The sequence below is a fragment of the Poeciliopsis prolifica genome, unplaced genomic scaffold, assembly GCF_027474105.1.
Source record: "Poeciliopsis prolifica strain line A6 unplaced genomic scaffold, Auburn_PproV2 SCAFFOLD039, whole genome shotgun sequence".
NCBI lineage: Eukaryota > Metazoa > Chordata > Actinopteri > Cyprinodontiformes > Poeciliidae > Poeciliopsis > Poeciliopsis prolifica.
The window spans coordinates 2,833,634-2,855,596 of record NW_026562414.1 but is presented as its reverse complement, the minus strand read 5'-3'; the positions used below and the strand labels follow the sequence as shown (position 1 = coordinate 2,855,596).

The window sequence follows — 21,963 nt, the reverse complement described above, 5'->3', positions numbered from 1 at the left end:
TGTCGGTAGAAAAAAATTACTAAAAGTTACTGTAGTAAATAAAAACAAAAAATAGCAGGACAAATAAAAAGAAAACCCAAATTTTAACTAAAAACTGAAGAAAATTAAACACACACATAAACATAAACACACAAAATTAAAGATATCAAAATTTTAAATGTATTCACAATGTTAAAGCACATGACATTGACATAGATGTGATGTGTTCAAATTTGATGATAAGCTTGCAAAACACTCTCCTAGTTTGTGTAAATTAATATGTAAAACAAAATGAGTCAATTTGGGAGTAAAATCTGCGTTTGCATGGTTTCCTGGGTTGTTTTGTATCAAAGTGCATGTGTGCACCACCAGGAAGGCCTGCAACCTTCATGTGCATCTTTATCTCGTTGAAACAAGCATATATGCTGAATGAGTCAACCAGCAACCCGGTTCTCCCGCCTAATCTTGATCTCCGTCTGCCCTTTTAATTCATTGTTTGCCGCCCTGCTGTAATCATGCTCGTCCTACACCGGGTTTTATCCGAGGTTTTGTCGCAGCAAATATGCAGCACAACAACAACCAGTCGCCCCACTGCATCAGATAACGATCCACCGCGGCCTTTCAAATGTGGAGGGCAGACAATGGCTCAGATGACAGGATGAAAAACGTATAATTATCTCGGGATAACGTTGATGAGCTCCTACATCTATGATATAAATGATACCAAGCTTATGGTAAAAGAAAAGATGCAGGGAAACAAGAACAATATATTTACCAAATGTGCAAAAGATGAAGCCCAGTTTAAGTTTACGTATCTCTGCAGGAAAATGTTAAACATCACGTTCCACATCACATAAACAAGCCAGGAATGTTTTAACAGTTCATCGGTGGACAAAAAGTTCTCAACATTCATGATAAAAATCCATGTTTTTATATTTCCAGAGTTCTTCCTCCCTTTTCTTATTATATATGTCCAGTGACAAAAGTTCATGATTCATTTACATCAAATATTACCACTGGTATTTCCACGATCGACGGACAAACGGAGGGACAGGCAGATAGATGAAGACACACAGATGGATGGAAGGTTGGACGGGTGGATGGATGGATAGAAAAACAAACCAATGGATGGATGTATAAGTGAATTGATGAATGGACACACAGGTGGCAGGATGAAGAGAAAAATGGATGGATGGATGGACAAGCAGACAAATGGATGGACGGATGAACGGATGGATGGACAGATTGGATGGGTGAATGACTGGATAATGCATCTTATTCTTTCTTATAATTCCTACATAAACCGATTATAAATAGCGAGTATTAAACAAACTGAAGTTCTTTCAGGTTACAACAGATAATAAATAATCTTGGCGTTTAATTTACTCCACCCCTGAATTACGGCCAAGAAAAGCAGAGAACACTCACTCTGAGAAACACACACCCTCCTCTGACTAATGACATGAATTTTCCTGATGGAACCAAATGTACCTCCACATAGGCTGCGGTGTCGGCGATCAGCAGATCCAGCGGTTGTCATAGAAATGAAATGAGTCACACGGAGACGGGATGACAGCTGAAAGCAACGCATGTGGGCCGATCAGCGCGGTGTTTTAGATAACAGCCATCGAACATCACAGCCGCGACTGAGAATGTGACAACTCTTTGAACAGATGACTATCACCCTGAAGCTTCAACGCACCGCTCCTGTTTGTCATTAAACTGCCTACATTCGACTTTAAGAATCAAAATACTGTCTCCACCAACATGCAATCTGGAAATTTGAACTTTAACAGGAAGGGATCATTTGCTAACATTTAGTTTCTCATTTTTTATGCAGACGGTTCTGCAGGAACTTACTGAGGAAAGCTGTGCATCTGCTTGTAAACATTGATGGACGCTTCGATGGTCTCCTCCACTTTTTTCTAGGTGAAATAAAGGGAATAGTTTGAAAAACAACACAAAAAGCCCAGCATTTAACAAAAACACACAGAGAGAGCAGACATTTGCAGTTTTTATTCCACAAAAAATATGATTAAACATCAGAATTTGAACATTTCTAAGAAAGAATTGAATATTTAGAGAAGTGGATTTTTTTGTAGCTTCTCTTTCCAGTTTTTAAGAGTGAGCGAGAAATAGATCCATTTCATGTGATATTTAAACACCAAAGAAGCTTTATTAAATAATTTTCAACATTATGAACTGCTAAATGTTTTAAAATTGTTATTAAAAATGATTTTCACCATGCATAAATAATACATTTATTCATAGGTTGTAAAGGGTACGAGAAAATATGATTTTTGATAGATAAAAGTTGAATTTAATTAAAATGATGCAATAAGTGACGAGGATGCTGTATTTCAGAATTACTTAAACAGTTTCTCATAAATGATTTACAATACAGCTATAAGAACATTGTAATAGTGTAAAGAGTTGGTTTAAGGTTTATATTTCCTTTATGTTACAATTCACATTATACTGGTTTATATTTGTTGGAAACCAGTGGAAGTTCCAGTTAACTTTAGAGAGTTTTGGGATTTTATGGGCTTTTTTGCAACATTTTGGTCGACAGGGCCTGATATGCAATGTTCTTTTTTTTATTCTGTGAGTTAATTAAATTTATCTTCACCTTACGCAATTCAAATTTTTTTTAATAGCTTTGCAGGCAGAATATTTAAGTCATTTTGACATTCATTTGACACTTTATAGTTAGTCTTTTCTTAATAGTTGCTTTAGATTCATTTGACAAAATACTTAGTATTTACTAAGTATACTATGTATACTTAGTATTTTACCAACACTTTTATGTTTCCATCTGCCATCATTTATTCCTATACATTGTGGAAGCCAATTATAGAACGTTTTCTAAATAATATACATTTTTAAAGATAATTATATCTTTGTCTTATAAAGTTATATAACAGGGCTCTTTAAAAATAACCAATAGGTGGTGCCAATTCTCCACACAAAAGAAGCCTGTAAGTATTGAAAATTTATACTTATTAAGCAGATTAAATTATAACTAGGGACTTGTGAAAGAATCTTACTAATTTTGCTTAATGCTGCATTTTCTTTCATTTTTACATTTAAGTTTTTAGGTTTTTGTTTACTTTAAGCCATTTTAGTTCTCATAATTTCTTCGGTACATCTAGTGAACTAACTTATGTAATTAAAACATATCAAAGTGTATATTTCTATTTTTGATCACATTTGTGTTACAGATGTCTGGAGTTGGTCATCATATAAATATCCAGCAGAAAAACTGCACTTACAAGCAGACAGCAAGAAAATAGATGAGTGAGAGTTAATTAGAAACTGTAAAGGAAGTATAGCTTTTCAAGAGCTAAATGTAATGTTTCGATAAAACAATCTCAAAATCTAAGATAAAATCAGAAAAATGTTGAGTTTGACACGTTATTGGGTGAAATTATGATTGTTTTGATATGCAACTGGTGTAAATATTGCCAACTATTTGGGAAAATATGAAAAAAAGTGCCAATTAAACTTGTGTATACTTAGAATGAAAAGTATGCACATTTCTAAAGCCAGGTTTTGAATTGCAAAAAAGAAGAAAACAGTATAGCTTGTATTTTAACAAGGGCATGCACATTTTAAGCTCTATAAACAGAGTATGCAAAATACTGTATATTCGTTGGACTAGCGACATAAAAATAAGTAATATGTTTTTATTTTTAGAAACTTGAATATCACTCCAGTATTAAGAAAAAGTTGTAAAATATTAGAGAAAAGACTATTTTGTAGTGAAAAGTCTTTAAACAAAGCCTAGCACTCGCTGAAGAGGCGAACAGTGAGGTCTCGTGCATAAAAAAACTTAATCTCATTATGGGTCCATTGTTAGCTAAGTAGAGGCTAAAGTTTCCGAAGGATACAACAGAGAGCTTACAACGGAAAAAAAAACTGATTCAACGTCTTTCTTAAACGGAATAGAAATAAAACGTCTTATCGGGGGTAGTTTAGTCACTTTCTTTTCCACTTTCACCTCCAGCTTCAAGCACAGAGCCGCACAGAAACGTTAGCTCCAAACTAGCCAAAGTAGCTAATCTGTACGTTAGCTCACCTGCTCCACCGAAGTCACCGTTTCCACCCCGTCATCCTCAAACATTTCTGCCGTATGCTGCTCACCGAAGCATCGCAAAGGAGTTGGAACGCCGTCCATGGTGATGGAGAAAGGACTCGCTGCCAGCAGAGCTCCGGGACTGAGACGGGAACGTCCAGATTCTCACGTTGTTTTGATAGTTTTCAGATTTCTTGCTGAAGTGGGCGTAAAAAGCTGCGTGAGAAGCCAACTACGGTGAGTCGGAGGGAACAAACCTTCTTCATTTCGCTTCATTCACCGAAACGTGAAAACGGACGCGTCGCACCTGAGTTTTTTTTTCATCGTTATTTATTTATTTTTTTTTTTATCAATAGTACGTTGGGATTAATAATTGCGAGCATTTTGGTGCCACTTCATATCATTTCAACACAGCTTTAAAAGAGAAACCCAGACAATGATGAAGATATGTAAAAGAGCCGCATAATATTACTACACAAATTTAGAGGAAATGGTGTAATTTACCCTTCAAAATAAACTAGTTGTGCATTAATATTTTGATGGCTTAATGAGAAAATTCCCATTTCATGCAAAAAATACTACTGGTGTGCAGAAAATGCTTTCTTTTAGTAATTGTTTTAGTCCTCTGCCGTGTTTCAAAGCGCTTTGTGATGTATATTTTTAAAACATCTTCACTCATCTTGACTTTCTTACAATCACCATGGAGTGGAAATGACTGTGATCTGTATAGCAATCCCACATCATTACTCATACACCTCCATGCTTGAAAGTTGAAAAAGATGCACACCTGCCAAACTGACAGATTTAGATCCAATTAAGTTCTAATTTCATGATATTATTTTGATTTTCTGATTCTTGTCTCAATAATAATAACAATAAAAAAACTGTTTATTTATTTTAATTTTAAAAATTTTGAATTTAATAAATCTTTATAACTCAAATTCAAAAAAATTGTTGTCTGCATTAAAATTGAAATCAATTTAGACTTTTATCAAATCAAGAAAATTTTACTTTTTCCTTCACTATTAGTTTATTTTGAAATAAGTCATAAAATATCCTGAAAATTTCAGTTGAGGAAAGAAAGAAAGTTGCCTTTTTATACCCACTCCTTTTTTTTCATTTAGAATGCATTGAAATATTAGGTGACACTATCAGAAATGCTTGTAATTAAATTTAAGAAAATATTTCTTAAAATAACTTTCTTTTCCACTTTCACCTCCAGCTTCAAGCACAGAGCCAATTTCCCCCACGAGTGTTTTGAAATTTAATATTTTATTTTGAAAGGCATGACAGGAAAAGCATTTTTATAACAAAGAATAAATTGACGGAGGTCCACCGCACCCACTGGAAGCTGGAGGCTGCTTGGGAAGCTGGAGCATCCCAGTTTTATTGTCATCAGTGAACAAAAACACGCACAGCCTGAGGTGGTCCTGCTGAACAGACATGGCATCCAGGCGGGGAGAGAGTGGCCATTCATTGCTCAGTTAGCTGACTCTGATCTCAATTTTTATTTTATTTTTATTTTCTTTTTTTTTTTTTTCATTCAATAGCCCATGAAACAACACCATGGCGAAGCAGTACGATGTGCTCTTCCGACTCCTGCTCCTCGGGGACTCTGGGGTTGGAAAAACATGTTTGTTATGCAGATTCACGGACAACGAATTTCACCCTTCCCACATCTCCACCATCGGTAAGACTCATGTTTTCTTATCATCACCAAACGCTATTACTGTTTACTTGAAATGAACTGTTCTACTGTCATTTTATATTGAAAAAAATTGCTGCTCATTCCTTTTTTTATCATCATATTTTCATACTAACCCCACAAATTTGACTATAAACAAAATATAAAATTGAGATTTAAATTGAAATAAAACAGGCAGTGTGACTGAAATAATCATATGCATCTTTTAGGGTGAAGAACAAACACTGGGAGGGATGAAAATGAGTTCACAAAGTGTCAGCACTTTGCAATTACAGTGCAACACTTTTGCAAAACCACATATGGCTCAATTCCCAATACAGTAAAACATGCAGATCATGTTTCTACCAAGGCAGAGTGAGTTCAGCATCTGGTCTTTATTGTTTTATTCTTGATTTAATAAAGCAGAATGCAACAAACAAATACTAGCATTTCTGCTGCAACATAACATAACTGAATCCTCCCAACTTTTATTGTGTTCTCAGTGATTATTTTCATCATTTTTCTCTATTTGTACAATAACTACTTTTGGCTTCTTCAGCTCCTTCTCTATTTGCAGAAAAGTTTTCCCACCGGTAAATTTACCACACTCCTGCTTAAAACTATTTCCCCCTTTCTTTGGTTTAATTTGAGCTTGCAGAAAGAATATCTCAGTTTAAACCATGGCAAGCCATGACAATTTTGACAACCACCGCATGGCTGCGGCTGAGTCTCTTATCTTTTTCTTTCAGCGCTTGTTTCTTCTGTGTGCATGCATATTCAGGTAATAGACTGATTTCCTCCCCCTGCTAAGCTTCTTTTTGTGAGACTCTGCAGATGCGTCTTTCTGACATTGTTTGCAGTAATTGGGCACAGACGGGAAAAGCCAAAATCCAGTCAGTGCTGTAAATGGAGGGCAGAAAGCCATTTTTGAACTTAATACAACCAAACATGGGAACATTTTGACAATATTGTTTAGAGAACATGATTAGAAGATTGTTTTAATAGTTTGGCTTTGGGACAGAAACTGCCTGACAGATAAATAATGCAGTACATGTTCAGATCAAGAGCCCACTGCAGGGACCCCCAGTGAAAACCTCCTGGTTATTCCTCCAAATATTGATTTCTGAACTCTTCCTGAGTTAAAACATTAGTATTGTTGTTTCTAAAGGGATATGCATTATTTGAGGTTTACCATTTTTTATTTTCTGCTAATAAATACAACATTTTTGCATGTAATTTTGGAGACATGTTGTCAGTAGTTCATAGAATAAAAGAACAATTTTAATTTCACTTCATGTTCACGTTCAAACTTAAATATATAAAGAGTAAAATCAGAGAAACTGATTATTTTAAGTGGTCTCTTAATTTTTTCCAGAGTTGTATTTTACAATAACTAATTTCGAGTCATTAAATAACTCTACTTTGTAGTTCTAAAATGAAAGGACTCATTGCTCATCAAACTATCCCAACAGGAAAGATAAATTTACATGTACAAAAAAAAAACATACATAATTTACTATGTTATTTATTTTCTTATTGAATAAAAATCCAAACTGTATTTTGTAGAGAAATTATGCAGGTTTCCTCTCAAATGTATAAATTCTTATTGAGCTCTTTCTCATTTTGTCAAATTACAACAACATTTATAATCAGCCCCTGGAGTCAACGCTTTGTAGAACCAGCTTTTGCTGTAATTACAAATGCAAAGATTTCACAGTATGTCTTATTTTTCATATCTGGAGATTTAATTTTTTATGTTTTAGGCTTTTCCAAGCCAAAAACCATCAGCTCTAACCAGCAACTGAACACAGTAACAGAAGCAAATTGCAAATTCATTGCATGTTTACATTTTTTACAATTCTAACCTATCCTGAGTTGGTTTTCCACAACAACCCCATAAGATACAATAACTGTTATCTTTATAGACACCAAATGCAAAGGAGCAGCTCAGTCATTTTTTTCCTTACATGGTCCTCAGATTTTCTTCTTCATAGACTTCAAATAGCGTCTCATGCGTCTCCGGTTCTGTCCAAGAAGTTAGACATATGAATTTTTCATGATGGGAGCCTCATCACCCTCCACAGGCCTTGTGGCTGTGATTCTTTGGTCATCTGAAGCTTTCTCCAGAGAAGCACTAAAGATGTTTTTGTGCTGCAGATCTGTTAATTTAGCTGGAAAAGGCCTAAATTTAAATTTGATTGTCCTCAAACAAAAATAAGTCTGATCACACCTGTCTGTAAACCTTTTGCACATTGCTCTATTTAGTTTTGGTTACTATTTAATTAGCACTTTTTTCTGGATCTTCTCCCAACATTTTCATAGCTTGGAGTAAGTAGCATGTGCATTTAATTAATGTGGATCCAACTGTGCTAGCCAGTTTGATGAATGTTCACGTTTGCAATGTCTGCAGTGAGCTATTTTAAGTCCTAGTCCTATAACGTTCCACCCCATACTGAAATATTTACTCTGAATTTCCAGACTTATTTCTCTCATTTTGAAAATGTTTAAAAAGCTGAATGACATGACATTTGATAGATATTTTCTTTTACCTGCAATGATTAAATCTTCAGTTTCCAATAAATATTTTCCACAAAGTGTTCAAAGTCAGTGGCATAATAATGCATCACATTACTTTTATTAAGTAGTTGCTAATTTTGGAGCTGATTTAAAAAAGCTCAAAGTTTTTGTACATCACAGATTTTCAGGAGTTTGTTTCTGGAGCTGAGTTAAAACATTACTCATTGGGAGTAGAGTGTGAGGCTTAAAACTTTTCCAAGTCATTAAAATGTGTGTATGGGTTGTTTTAAAGCTCCTTGGCACACCTGGGCATCCACAAACTGTTTCATTTTTACATTACCTGGGGGATATCTGTGCATCTTTGAGCGATAAAAGAGCCAGTTTTCTTTCAACAGGGAAAGAAAACTGGCTCTTCATGTGAGTGATTAAAATAGGACATGTTCCACATATTTCATTTCTCTCTTCTGGGATTTTATCTGGATGATTTTTAAGCCTAGTTGATGGGATTTGACTTTGTTAAAAGGCTTGTTGTCTCAGAGGTGTCGGCTTATCTTAGCATGCTAAATTCAGAAGCCTTAACTGAGGAATGTAGCTTGTTTTTAAGATGATTTATGAAACTATAGATCTAGACTCTTACTGATTAAGATGTCATGTCTTATTTCCACAAAACATAGTTCTGTAGTCTCCAGACAGCATATTTCTCTGGAAAAGAGCTCGTCTTGAGATGATCTGAAATTGGTATTCAGTCACACCGCTCAGTTTAATCTTCCTCACCTTCATCTCGGTGGTCCCATCCTGGACTCCCTCTGGAGCCAATGACTGTGAAATCAGCCATAAAACATCAGCTCCACCCGCCTCCACATCACACCTCGATAAGCTGCTGCCTTATGTTGGACTCTTTGTGTTGTTTGGGTCACGGCCTTGTCATAGACACTCAACTGACCCCTGCTCATCACTCTGAGGATCACGGCCACCGCTGACAGTCAGTGTGTCGTAAAGAAAGTATCAATAAATAATACTGTACCGTAGCTTTAGCTTTTGTCAGCAATAGCTAAGGTGTAAACCTGAAATATTTCTGTATTTCATGTTTTGTAGACCTCAAGAATTACTCATACCACTTTCACAAGTTCTTTGTGACAAAAACTAACTGGAAAATGTACACTGCCTTAAAAAATATCTATACATCTTGAATTTTACCACATTTTTTAAAAGCACAAACTGTGTATTCCTCTAATTTTTAAACCTTTCTGCTCCATGTTCAATAAAGAAGGTAGTTCAGTACTGTTATGTAACACATTTGTTGAGATGCAAATCATAAGAAGAGCAAATAAATTTTGGTTTTTACTACTTCAAAGTTCGAGATGCAAGGTAGCCATATTGGATTTTGAGGTTAGAACCTATTATCCCAGTTTCTAGGATTTCAAAACAGCAGCAAGTCTTGTGGAACTCAGAAACTTAAGAATTTGCTAATGTAAAGGTGGTACTTGTTGTTTGCAATGGCCCAGTCCAAGTCCACACCTAAACATTACAGAGAATCTGTGCCAAGTCTCATAATTTGCTGCTAACAGATGCTCTCCATCCAGTCTATGTTGCAACAAGATTAGTCTCTATAAGTGCAAAAACAATGTGCGGCAGCAACTGCAGCAAAAGATGGCTAATTACAAAAACATTCCACACTTTTCAGATTTTTATTTGTTAAAAATATTGAAAACATGTGAAATTTTCCTTCCACTTCTCAAAGGAGTATGAACACTTTTGCTTGGGATTGTATGAATCCAGTATATAGTTGTGTATCACTGGTGTTTCTGTATTTTATGGAAAAATGCATGGTAGAGTATTAACATGCATGGATGCATTGATGAAGTGTATTTTTCAAATATGTTTCTTAACAAATTAAATGCTTTCATTTTTATCCTGTAGTCTAAGAGTTGGAAGATCATGGCCATTTTACGTTGCTTTCCAGCATCTTCACCGCCATTCGACTTCCATCTACATTTTTCAGGGTTTCACTTCTGATAATTTAGTCTTTATAATGTCACTTTCAGAGTGTTTTGAAGTTGTACGTTCCCTCTGAAGGCGCCTCCTCCCTAGCTGTGGTAAAAACAGGCTTACGACCTTGCACAGTTTGTTTCAGAGACAGTCTCTTGTCTGTGATGTTGTCACGGTTGCTTTGTTTTGGTCTCAGCCTGAAGGTTTTTTGCTCATTATGTTTTTGTGCTTCATTGCTATGATTTGCATCTTTTATTTCGGTGCTGGTATTTCTAAGCTGGTTTTGCTTCGCTCTTCACACCAGGTGTTGCTTTAAAGATAACGCCTGTCTTTGTTTATTCATTACCTCAATAAGCGTTTAAAATACATGAAGGGCTTAAGCCATCTGCAGTTACTGTATATTTTTCTTTCCTGTAATTTACCAAAGTTGTCGTGAGGGACAATTCTTCAGGCTTTCTGAAGAGTTTTCTTTGGATTTCTTTGTATTTTCGCTTTCATTTCTGTTCAGTCTTAGTAAAACAATTAAAGAAGATCATTGAAAGAAAAACAATAAGTAAGTAAAACTAAGTAAGACACTATCCATAGAAGATTATGAGCATATGGCTATAATGTATTTTTTTAAAATCCAGACTTACCAGAGAGATGTCTCCTCATTTAAGCGAATTATAGCATTGTTGAAATGTTTAATTCTTTCATTAATTCAGGTAAAAAAGTGAAACTCATACATTATATTGATAATTGATATACTAATTGATATGTCTTATGTTTATAAAATGCTGAAAGATGATGAAGAAGAAAGTATTTGCTACAGAAACATGATGTTAAGGCCAGCGTAATGAAGGAGAAGCCATACTTTCAAGAAGGGCAAGCCAAAGTAGGCCATTGAAGAAGATCTTTTGAATGTATTATGGAAAGTTAAGTGGAAGGAAAACAGTCAGGTACAAATAAAGACTATAAGACGAAGCAAAATTAATAATTTTGATGAAGATATGGCTAGACTCATGACTTCAAAAATCAACACTGTTACATTCCCTGTATTGGGTTAATCCTGAACCAGAGACAACATCAGAAACATCTTACCTGGTCAGAGCAGAAGAAGAACTGCACTGTTGTTCAGTGGTCCAAAGTAAAGTTTGGAAATCATGACTATAATTAAAATGAGTCATTTTAGTGCTTAGAATGTATCACTTGTATGTAATCTGTCTACATTATGAATTAACTTTTTGGATGATGTTCTAATGTATTAAGATCCACCTGTATTTGAAGGTGCATGTTAAAGTTTACAATAATTTCTTGTAAATGTAATCATCTTAGCAGCAGTAGTGTATGCATTACTGCAACCACAAAACAATGCTTTTATATTTATTCATCTTTTTATTGATAACATATCTGGCCAACTGTACATAATGCCCACATCTGATATTATACACCTGCAGTGGCTGAGATGCTAAAACTCAGACGCGTGAAGAAAGAAACGATTCAGGGAAATGTGGGTTAATTGTAATCCATCAAAAAGCCATTAGTATTTTCAGCAAATGCTTCATAATTAAATACTTTCCAGAAGCTATAATTTATGCATTTTTAAGAGAAAAACATCTCAGTTTATTTTATGTCAGGAAAGTTTCTGCCTTTCATTCCCAGGATTAAACTGCTTGTCTGCCTTTGTCTCCAGCAGCTTTCGACTTATTTAATAAAACGTATTCATAACACTATCCAGCTGCGTCCCGAGGTCTGCCTGCGTTTGCATTTTCTCCACCAAAAAAAAAAAAAAAACAACAAGAAAAGAAAGAACAGAGCCCTGCATGACATCTGCTGCCATTTAAACTGTGTTGTTTACAACACATTTAACTTCTCTCTTCGTCTCTCTTTTATGAAATACTTTGGTCTCAACCACAAAATAAAAAAAAATGTTTTCTCCTACATTAATGTTTTTATTTTTGATTGACCATTTGGTACAATGTTCAGTTTTATAGTTTTATAGTTTTTAAATTGCTAAATTTGTTTTTCATTATTCTTTGAACCTCTGAATATTTCACCAAACCTGACTTTGCTTGTGAGTCAGAAAAATAAGGCACTTATAAAGAAATGCCTTGTAAATTGTTGATGTACAGGAGGGTACCACTGCATCCTGCAGTAAAAGCTGCCAATTGGTTCAATTTAAAGTCCTGCAGGAATATTATGAGTGGTGGAATTACTCAGTTCAGCTGCAACTTCTGAGTTTTTTGGGGAAAAACTGAAAAACCTTTGTGCTCAGTCTGATGCTGACTCACCTGGAATCAAAAGAGGACATTCATAGCTTTAAATAAATCCCACTGAAAGCCTTATTTTGTTCAGCCCCGATCAGATGTACTTTAAAAAAAAACACTCTCAAACACTATAGAATTTTTTAAAATGATATTACATAACCTGTTCATATCCAGTGGGGCAGAGAAATACAAATACTGGGTTAGACAGGATTCCCTTTTTACACGAAGGAAATTATAAACACCCGATGAGATTTACCAAAGTTTCAGTCAAGACAACTTTTTTGTTTTGTTTGACAAAGATTTCCATGGTGAGGCTCAAAAAGATTTAAAACTGACTTTGTTTTATCACCATTACATCAGGAATGGTAATAGTGCAGAGACTGGAAAAGCATTTATTGATGTTTCACCTTAAACAGTTTGTATTTAGGCCTGTCACAATGTAAAGACACAAAATCTTGTGATGTAATTTTGTCAAATATTTTAGTACAGTTGAAATAAGACAAAAGTCACTTGCAAGTACCTTTTCAGCAAGATGTAGGTGCTTGTTTTAATTGAATAATTCTCGAATACTGATAAATAGTACAAAGGTTACATTCACACCACATCCCTTTTTTTTTGTCAAATTGGATTTTTGGTTTTGTTTTTGACGAGATCGTTTACACTTCCAAACAAATGCGACTTGTATGTGAACTGCAAACGACCCAAAAATGCCCCGCATGCGCAGTAGAGGGCGCAATAACGTCACTCATAGAGTGTGCTTCAGTGTTTTGCCGTAATTCTTGTTTGTAGTTTTGCCAACCGCCATAAAAAAAAGAGGAAGAAGTGCTCAGTGTTTGCTGAAATAAACATGGATGGTAACGGTGGAGTAAAGCCTACAATTTTGAAGTCTGAAGTCAACAGAGTAACAACTTCATCATTATTGTTCGCCATGGTTGTCATTTTTCTTCCCGCTTGTGCGTATCAGGACGCAGAATAGTGACGTTTGTCGAGTATCCAAGTGGCCTGCTGTTCAGACTGTCATGAAAAGATGTAAAGATCAGATACAGGACGTGTTGAGGACAAAAGAAAAAAAATCAGAATTGGGTCACTTTGGGCTGCAGTGTGAATCCAGTCTAAGTTGCGTGTATTAAGGACCCTGTAAGTGGAGACAGTGAAGTCGGTGTGTTGTTTCATAATTTGGTTTCCACAAAGCTTAGCAGTTCAGGTCAGATAAATGACAATCAAGTAAAAATAATCAAATTTAAATGTTTTGGCCCTTGATCTCTAGCGCCCACACGTTGACGGGGTATGACAGCTGCTGTCTGTCCTCTGCTGGTCATGACAGTTATACTGAATAAAAGTCATCCATCCATCGCTGACATGCATTACTGCAAAAGCCATCTCATATTATCAAGCACAGTCAATTAGTTCAGTCAGTTTCGCAGTGTGTTCACATTAATTTTTACATGGCTCTCACGCTGCCAATTTAAATGAAGTGCCGTCCCTTACAAAGTGCAAATTTCACGCCATTGTTAGAATGGTAAAAGTGGAAGCCAAATCATTTTTTTTAAAGCTGCTCTTTGAGGTTTTGTATGTTAAAAAGCTGCAATGATAATTTTTGAAGCAGACCTCTGGCTTCCACATTGAACTGAGTTTTATTTACTAACAGATTAAGCCAAACATGCATAATCTGATTTCAGTAAAATTGGATAGTGCCACATTTGTTCGCACTTCTGTCTTACAGCAAGAATTTCTTGAGTTCTGATTAATGTTTTTACAGATTAGTTAGTGATTTATTAAAATTCAAACTTTCAGAAATAGTTTGTTTTTGCAGCGATCGCTAGGTTTTATGTGTGAGGAACCGGTGTAGGTTTCATGGTTCCCACTGAACTTTCTGCCTTTCAGTTAATTTTATTTTTGCAAACATAATAACAGTGACAGCAACTACTATATAAGACATTGCAACTAATACTAACTAATTGTGAAGCCTTTAATTTCACCTGCAAATGAGATTCTATTTAAATCCTAAAGCAGTGAAGAATTTTATATTTATGATTGCTGTGTGACATGCTCTTTACTTTTGTATTCTTAACATTTGTTTTAATGACTAAATGATTCAGAGCTTTTAATTTTTTCCCCTAAAAGTTGAAAGATGCTGTGTGGCTTGATGCTGGGGTTGTGCATTTATCACATTTACGTTTATTGTGATAAATTTCTTATCATGGTAAGAATTTTGACTTGTTGTCAAGTTAAATTCTAATTAATGATGTTTAAAGGCTCCACAAGATCTATTTTTACTATTTTATTCCACTGTTTGTTCAGTTAGAGCATTAATAAATGTAAAAATATGTCGTTTTGGGATTATTGTTGCAGAGCCATGCAGTCATAGTTATACAATGACCTTAAAAAGTAGCTTTTATTGTTATCGCAATACAGAAAACATCATGATAAAAGTTTAAGTCCGTATCTCCCAGCCTTAGTTGATTTCCTTAAAATTGAATTCAAATATTTCTATAAGCCTTTGGGCTGATTTTCAGAATGCTGTTTGGTTTTGTTTGTATACAGTTTCTGTCCATGAATGAATAAAAAATAAAGTACAATGCAGGAAGCTTCTACGTCTCCTTCTGCCCCTGGTAAGTCAAGACACTGATTGCTGTGCTGACCTTTCATTTGGCCCGAGTCATCTGCAGCTTAAACCAAACGCTGTATTTCTTCTTCAATGAGGTCTCATGATGTCAGTTCAGTATCCGTTCAGCCCTCATTTGACTCCAGCTTGTCTTAAGCAAGCAAAAATCTTGACAGGCTGTTTCTGTTTTTGTCAGTTTCTCAAATTATGCATAACCCACCAGAAAAGCAGCCATAAAAATAAAATCACCCACATACTGCGGCTTCCCCACTCATGTGAATCGATTGGAGTGAGTTTATTTTTCTCACAGCGCGCGCGATGCCAGCCGTGACACGGAGGTGCTGCGGACTATCAGGTTAATTGGGTTGAGTTGCTAATTGATTTTTCTGGGATGAAAGTAGTCTAGATGCCTGAGGGTTTGTTCTTTTAAATGAACTTAAAGTCACCAGTCAGAGAAGATCAATGGATAAAAAAGTTACATTCATTTAGAACATTTATATTTTATATAATAACATATTTATTAAAGACTGTATTTATATGCTAGATCTGTTTTGTGTTTTTGCTCTGTTACAACTCTCTCTCCTATACAAAAATGTGCATTAATCAGCAACAAACATGATCAATAATCATGATAAATGAGAATGAAAACCATTTCTTACCTGGACTGGTTTGTTAGTGAAACTATTTTCAATTTATAAATTAGAATATGAGATTAAAAGTACTTTTTAAACATATCTCCCCTGAAGCCCACATTTTTATTTTAAGATTTATTGGTCTGATGTAATATTTTAATTTCAAATGTTGTGTTTCATTAACATAATTAACAGGAATAAAGGCTTGAAAACATCAGTGCGTGTGCAAATAATCTGATTCACTTAGTGACTGAAATAAATTAGCTTTTTAATAAAATACACAACTCCATTTACATTCATTGAGTGTAAACAGTTACTGTTTTTGTTTCATCTAGAAAATACCACCAAAGTTAGAAACATCCTTTTCAAAACTTAAATAGAAAAAATTCTCCATGTATTTTGCTGAACTGATGCAAAGTAGTTTTAGCTGGATGTCTGAAGAATCTCTACAAGTTCAGCAGTGAGTTGAAAATGCTGCAGCCAGAGTTTGACAATACATCCCAATAAAAGGGAGAGAGATAAAAAAGGAGGATCCCTTCAAGATCCTCCTTACACAGACTCACTACAAAACTGAACACAACATTAATTATACCAACAATTTCCCAGCCCGAAACTGGAGGTTGAGCGTTTCGTTTTCGGACCTCTTTCCTGTGAAACGAGCTGGTCAAGTCGTATCCAAAATGCCATCTGCAGACCTATTTTCAAAAGTAAATGTAATATTTTGAAAGCACATTTTTAGAAAATATCATATATGTAAAGTGTCCAGTTGTTATGCAGATTGTATTTGTGTAAATTTGCAAATAGATTTCACAAAGTGACACTAAAGAATTTCTTCACTTCATTCATAACATGAATTCCTGATTGTTTTAGTCTTGTAACTTGGAAACATCCAATCTTGACTGATTGAGGCTTTAATACAAACAGCTTCCAGTCAGAGAAATGAACTTTTTGTCATTTTGAGCAGACAGATAAAGCAAACTAAAATATCTCAACAATCTAGATGTTTGATTTAGACTCCAGAAGCATTAACACATCCACTTCTTTTTTTTAAATCAATGCTTTTTCTCTCAATTTGAACCCGTCCAGTTTTCTTTTCATTCTCCTCCTCTGGTCTGTTGTCATTACATTTTTTTTTTAAATCACTGCAGAAAACTGATCTTAATGGATCATTGCCTTGATCTCCTGACAGGCTGATTATGCTGTGACAATTGTTTTGTCAATGCTGTCTGTGATGTTTACAAAGCCTTAGCAGAAAATCGATGATCTGTAAGACACATTTTCCTTTCGTCACATTGTTGAAAGAAATAAAAATGCCAAACAAAGAGTTTTTAATCCCCTCAAGAACTTGGAATAAACCCAGAACGCTCCTGCGGCTGTAATATTGTATTTTCTAACCATATCTTCTCTCTTGTAGGAGTCGACTTCAAAATGAAGACGCTGCTAATAGATGGTATCAAAGTTCGAATACAGATATGGTAAGACATCGGAGCGAGGCTTTGTGCAGGACAGAGTGTGAATGCAGCAGTAATCTGTCTGACAGGATATGATTCAAAAAGAGCAAATCTGGTTGGAATCATGTTGTCAGTAGTTCACAGAATAAAAGAACAAAGTTAATTTTACTCAAACATATACCTATAAAAAGTAAAATCAGAGAAACTGATCGTTTTTAATATTTAGAGTTGGGCAGTAACTAGTTACATTTGCACAATTTAATTTATTTGAGTAACTTTTCTGAAGGAATTTAATTTTAGGAGTATTTTTACTCCCTTGTACTTTTTACTTTTAATTGAGTCATTTTATTTAAAGTATTTGTACTCTTATTTGAGTAAAATTTCTGGATTTTACCCACTGAATGACAAAAAAAACCCAAAAAATCACCAGGCACAAACACACAGCTACAGTTTTTGTTAAAGCTTCTTTAGTTTTTTTGATGAAAGAAACTGATTTAGAAAAATTTCCTTTTGCACAAATTTGTTATTTGTTGTTACTTATGTTAATTATTGTCATTGTGGTTCTTAAAATACCAATATTTTCACTTAACTTTACATTTTGCTCTGCCTGATTATGTACTTTTTTAAATATTAAATGACAATCTGATCAGTTGCTCAGTCCTTGAGTAAAGCTTTTAATACTTTTTCTCTCGAGTAATTTCTTGGATGGCAACTTTTTACTTTTACTTGATTAAAATATGTTGAAGTAGTGCCAGTGTTACTGGAGTACAACTTTTGGGTTTGTTTGTTTCTATGCAGGGATACAGCGGGCCAGGAAAGGTACCAAACCATCACCAAGCAGTACTACAGACGAGCACAGGTACACTTATTTATCTGCAACGTCTGGTTCATCACATTTAGCTTTTAATTATATTCTTAAAAGCAAAAACCATTCTGTTTCTGTTATGAGTCAAGTCTGTTCAAAGCAGCTTCTATTCAAGCAGATAAAGGACCTTAAAAACTCCCTCTTTTGCTTTTCTTTGGCCTTGGGCTGATATGAGCTTAGAAGGGACCAAACTAAATTGTTCTTTTTACCACGAGCTGGTAATGAAATTTAAGTGAAATCGTCTTGTTCCTGTTTAGTGGATCATTCATTGACCAGACGGCTTACAACTTCTGCAAAAGCCTCCAATGTTCCAGGCAGTATTCTGATTTACTTAAACTAATCGCATTACTGTAGCTTAGCTTAGCTCAAGCACATTAGGCCACCACCTCTGAAAATCGTTTAAATTTTATTTGTTTCAAGTAAAACAAAATAAACAGAGGGAGATAAAATGGAAGGTTCTGAGGTGCTTCGATCGTCTCTTCTCACTTTGCAGGGAATCTTTCTGGTGTATGATATCACAAGTGAGCAATCTTTCCAGCACATCATGAAGTGGGCCAGTGATGTGGACGAGGTGAGTCATGCTCTGCGCTTTTAAGAGCTCCATAAATCAGGGACATTAAAGAATCAGAAAGCATGCTTTCCACATTTTAGACAGAGCCACTTTAACAGATCTGCTGAGAGTTCAGAGAGCCGATTCTGACAGAGAACACAGAGAGACGAAGACGTGAGATTTTCATCTTTAATTTCCAGTCTCTGGCAAATTTTCCCTTAAACAAAGGAAATGACATTTTTCCATGCTTCTGTCTTTCACAAGCTGTCTCACATGCCCTACTTTCCACTGTCATTTGCCTCACTCTTATTTTTTTCGGTTAATTGAGTCATTATTGGCCTAATTTCCTCAGTGGATCTGTCTGAAAATTGATCTTGTCGTGCTTCCCTACCTCTGATCATGCTTTCATTTCCTGCATGCTTTCATTCCTGTATTTTCTTTCCCACCCAGCTTCTCTAGACATTTAAATGTTCCCTTTCTGTCTCTTTATTGCTGTTTCAAATCTCCTTTTCTGTCCCCATGACAAACATGTGCAGTACGCTCCAGATAAAGTCCAGAAGATTCTGGTCGGGAACAAGTCAGACGACGTGGAGAAGAGGCAGGTGGCCACAGAGCAAGGTGTCAAGGTGAGTCGGCGACAGTCTGTCTGCTGGCTTTGCAGAGGATTCTTGGACCAGCATGCTTCATATTTTCAACACAAATTTTAATTTTGGTTAAACTGGAACTGAAATATTTAAATATTAGGGGAAGTAATGCATTTTTTGGTTACATTTTAGTTACAGAAACCTGAAATTTGGGGAAAATTTGATGTGGATGCAGTTTCAAAAATGACCACAAGAGGGTAATTTTTTACCATTTGTTTTGAATTTGCACTGTATTACAGATGTAGCGCCCAGACATAGAGTCCTCTTGTCACTTAAAAACTATTCTTGACTTTAAAGATAAATAAAATAAAAAATGGAAATAAAAATTTGTCTCAAGGTTTGAGGAACAGAAAGTCCTCTTTTCTCAGATGAGATAAAGTAACTTGGGCAGATTGAAAACCTAAAGAATAATTTACACATTTTTGACTACAGGGTTAATTCATAAACTGTTTTTGTTAGAAACAGTTCTGTAAAATCTTGTCAAGACACAAATTCATCTTTATTACCAGTCAGCTCTTTATTGATCTTTATTGATTTCTAAACACAAACTGCGACAATGTTAGCTCGCTTGGCTTACAAGTAAGGAAACCTTACGAAGCAAAAAGAGAATGTGCATTTCTAATTTATGAACAATAATGTAAAATCAGCTTGACAGGAGATTTCTGTGGTCTAAGGACACAGACAGGTGACTCAGACATTCATAAAATTGCAAACCTTGAATTGAGAAGCCAACTTTCTTGACAGATCAACTCAAGCTCAGCGAATGTTGTCAGTGGCTGATACGACTGTAGTCAATCATGAACATTCACAGTATTTAGTACAACTTATAGAAACATTTGGGTGAATACATGCAATATTTTACTCTGTAGGTACAACTTCAAGCTTGTTTAGATTAGAAAACATACCTTGACTTAAACAAGTGGAACCTATTATCGTTTTTAAGCCTAATTGAATTTCACAAATTAAAAAGTTAAATTAAAGAGGCTGGTCGTCTTTCTTTCAGCTGGCCAAGGCTTATGGAATGGACTTCTTTGAGACAAGTGCCTTCACCAATCACAACATAGCAGAGGTGAGATCATCTGAAAGACACTGAAAGTTTCAACATGTCATCCCAAATGTTTTTCTTTTGTGTTTTGGTTCAAAGACTTTTACGCGACTGGCTGAGCAGGTGCTGGCGGCCAACAAAAAGGACCTGGATCTACTCCGGATATCCCTCAACGACGAGCTGAATCTCACTGCTCTGGAGGAAGAGGAGGGACTGTGTGACAGTGCGAGTGGCGACCAGCAGAAAGCCTGCTGGTGTTAAAGAACATCTGTCTCCAAACATCTGCTTGGTTTTTGGCTTTAATCTGATATAAATGAGACCAACGTTAAATCAGATTTGGAGGCTCACCAAATGGATCAACTTTTCCAGGATACATAGAGAGACATTTTGCCTTAATGCACTTGGCGTATGACGAAAAGTTTTCTGCAAAGTTCAGAGTCACTTTAATGAAATTCTATTCCTCTCCAACAATTTGGCACAAACGTTTCCAGGACGGGTATAAATGTAGATCTGACATTTCATTTTTTATGCCATTTTCATCACATTTTTATCTCCAGGTTGTTGGGTGTGATTGATCTAAATTATTTCACCACATTAATTTTTATCATGAACTATAATTAATTGTCTGATATTGATCATTGGGCTGGCTACTGCCCAAAAGCTCTGATAATGACTGCATAGACTGTCGTGTGAAATATTACCACAAGAGGGTGCTAGGTGACTTAGAAAAGCATCAGTGGAGATTATTTATGTCCAATATGTGATCAAAGGCGTTGAATTTTAATTCCCTCCATTGCATTTGTGTTTTATCACACTGATAAAAGCTACCTTTAATGGACATAAAATATTAATTTCTTAATTTCCTTGCTTTGATTTCTTGTAAAACAACCTGTTGAGGTGTTTGATGACAGCTTGGTGAACAAAATTTTTAAAAATTCTGTTTCCCTGTAGCAAAACAGAATGTATTTTTCTATGTTCTCTGTTTGTTTTATTAGCATGAAAAAAGCTGCACGCAAAACAGGTTGACAACAGCTCCTTGTTCTGTACATAACAGGTATTTTAAAGCAAAACTGAAAAAATGATATTCATGAATTTTATGACAATGATGTTAGAAATTGTTACAAAGAGCCCTAAAAAACAGACGGTCTTAAAGTTTTACTTTACTTTGTTGAGAAAATGTCTTGGTTTTTGTGTCTTTGTACAGAGTTTTGGGTGCAATTTTCTTTTTTCTTTTTGCCATTTCTGAAGGAACAACTGAAACTTTTGCATGTAGGTCACATTTCTTCCCTTTTTTACTGCAACTTCAGTGAAGTTAATCATCTACTCAGCATAACACAAGTCAAGCATTTGACCAGAGTTGCCTCTTTGAAGGTCACACAGAGTATTTATCATGTAAAAGAGAGCTTGACCTCCTACATTTTTGCAACTTAGTATGACTAAATGCTACTAAACCAAGTGTTAATGTGTGCCATGTGTGATATGATAGTATGTGGTATTGAGTGATGTAGACTGTAGATACACAACGTATTACTGTGTTGCTTTTCAGGACCATTTATTTTCCTCTTGTAAACTACTTAAGTGGTAATTGTGAAACTATATTAAATGCAACCATGTAAAATGCAACTTGTTATTCTTAGAAAAAATATGGCGAATGAGTCTAAGTAAATATTTGAAGACTGGT

General features: G+C 35.3%; 2 protein-coding genes across 3 annotated transcripts in view; one reads left to right on the top strand and one right to left on the bottom strand.

Annotated features, from left to right (window-relative positions):
- The window catches only part of fntb (farnesyltransferase, CAAX box, beta), a 10,697-nt gene extending 6,359 nt beyond the window's left edge, over nucleotides 1-4,338 (bottom strand). Inside the window, exons 1-2 of the mRNA XM_055054548.1 lie at nucleotides 4,058-4,338; nucleotides 1,840-1,904 (exon numbers count right to left, since the gene is read on the bottom strand). Coding sequence (XP_054910523.1) covers nucleotides 1,840-1,904; nucleotides 4,058-4,156 — 164 coding nt within the window. The 5' untranslated portion in view covers nucleotides 4,157-4,338. The remainder of the gene's footprint in view (nucleotides 1-1,839; nucleotides 1,905-4,057) is intronic.
- rab15 (RAB15, member RAS oncogene family) lies at nucleotides 4,197-21,963 on the top strand. Of its 2 annotated transcripts, XM_055054550.1 has the most exons (8): nucleotides 4,197-4,291; nucleotides 5,605-5,744; nucleotides 17,142-17,202; nucleotides 17,977-18,037; nucleotides 18,537-18,614; nucleotides 19,130-19,219; nucleotides 20,241-20,306; nucleotides 20,382-21,963. In XM_055054550.1, exons 2-8 carry the CDS (start codon nucleotides 5,621-5,623, stop codon nucleotides 20,541-20,543), a joined length of 642 nt encoding a protein of 213 aa, XP_054910525.1. In that variant the 5' UTR covers nucleotides 4,197-4,291; nucleotides 5,605-5,620; the 3' UTR covers nucleotides 20,544-21,963. The 2 variants fall into 2 exon arrangements, with proteins under 2 accessions (XP_054910525.1, XP_054910524.1); XM_055054549.1 differs by lacking the exon at nucleotides 4,197-4,291 and having other exon boundaries at nucleotides 5,402-5,744.

What these genes read in the sequence shown, in the direction of transcription:
- rab15 (XM_055054550.1), top strand. Translation starts at nt 5,621, where the DNA reads ATGGCGAAGCAGTACGATGTGCTCTTCCGACTCCTGCTCCTCGGGGAC. An exon ending in AAAGTTCGAATACAGATATG is followed by an intron (nt 17,203 to 17,976) that starts GTAAGACATCGG and finishes GTTTCTATGCAG; the next exon opens with GGATACAGCGGGCCAGGAAA. An exon ending in CCACAGAGCAAGGTGTCAAG is followed by an intron (nt 19,220 to 20,240) that starts GTGAGTCGGCGA and finishes TCTTTCTTTCAG; the next exon opens with CTGGCCAAGGCTTATGGAAT.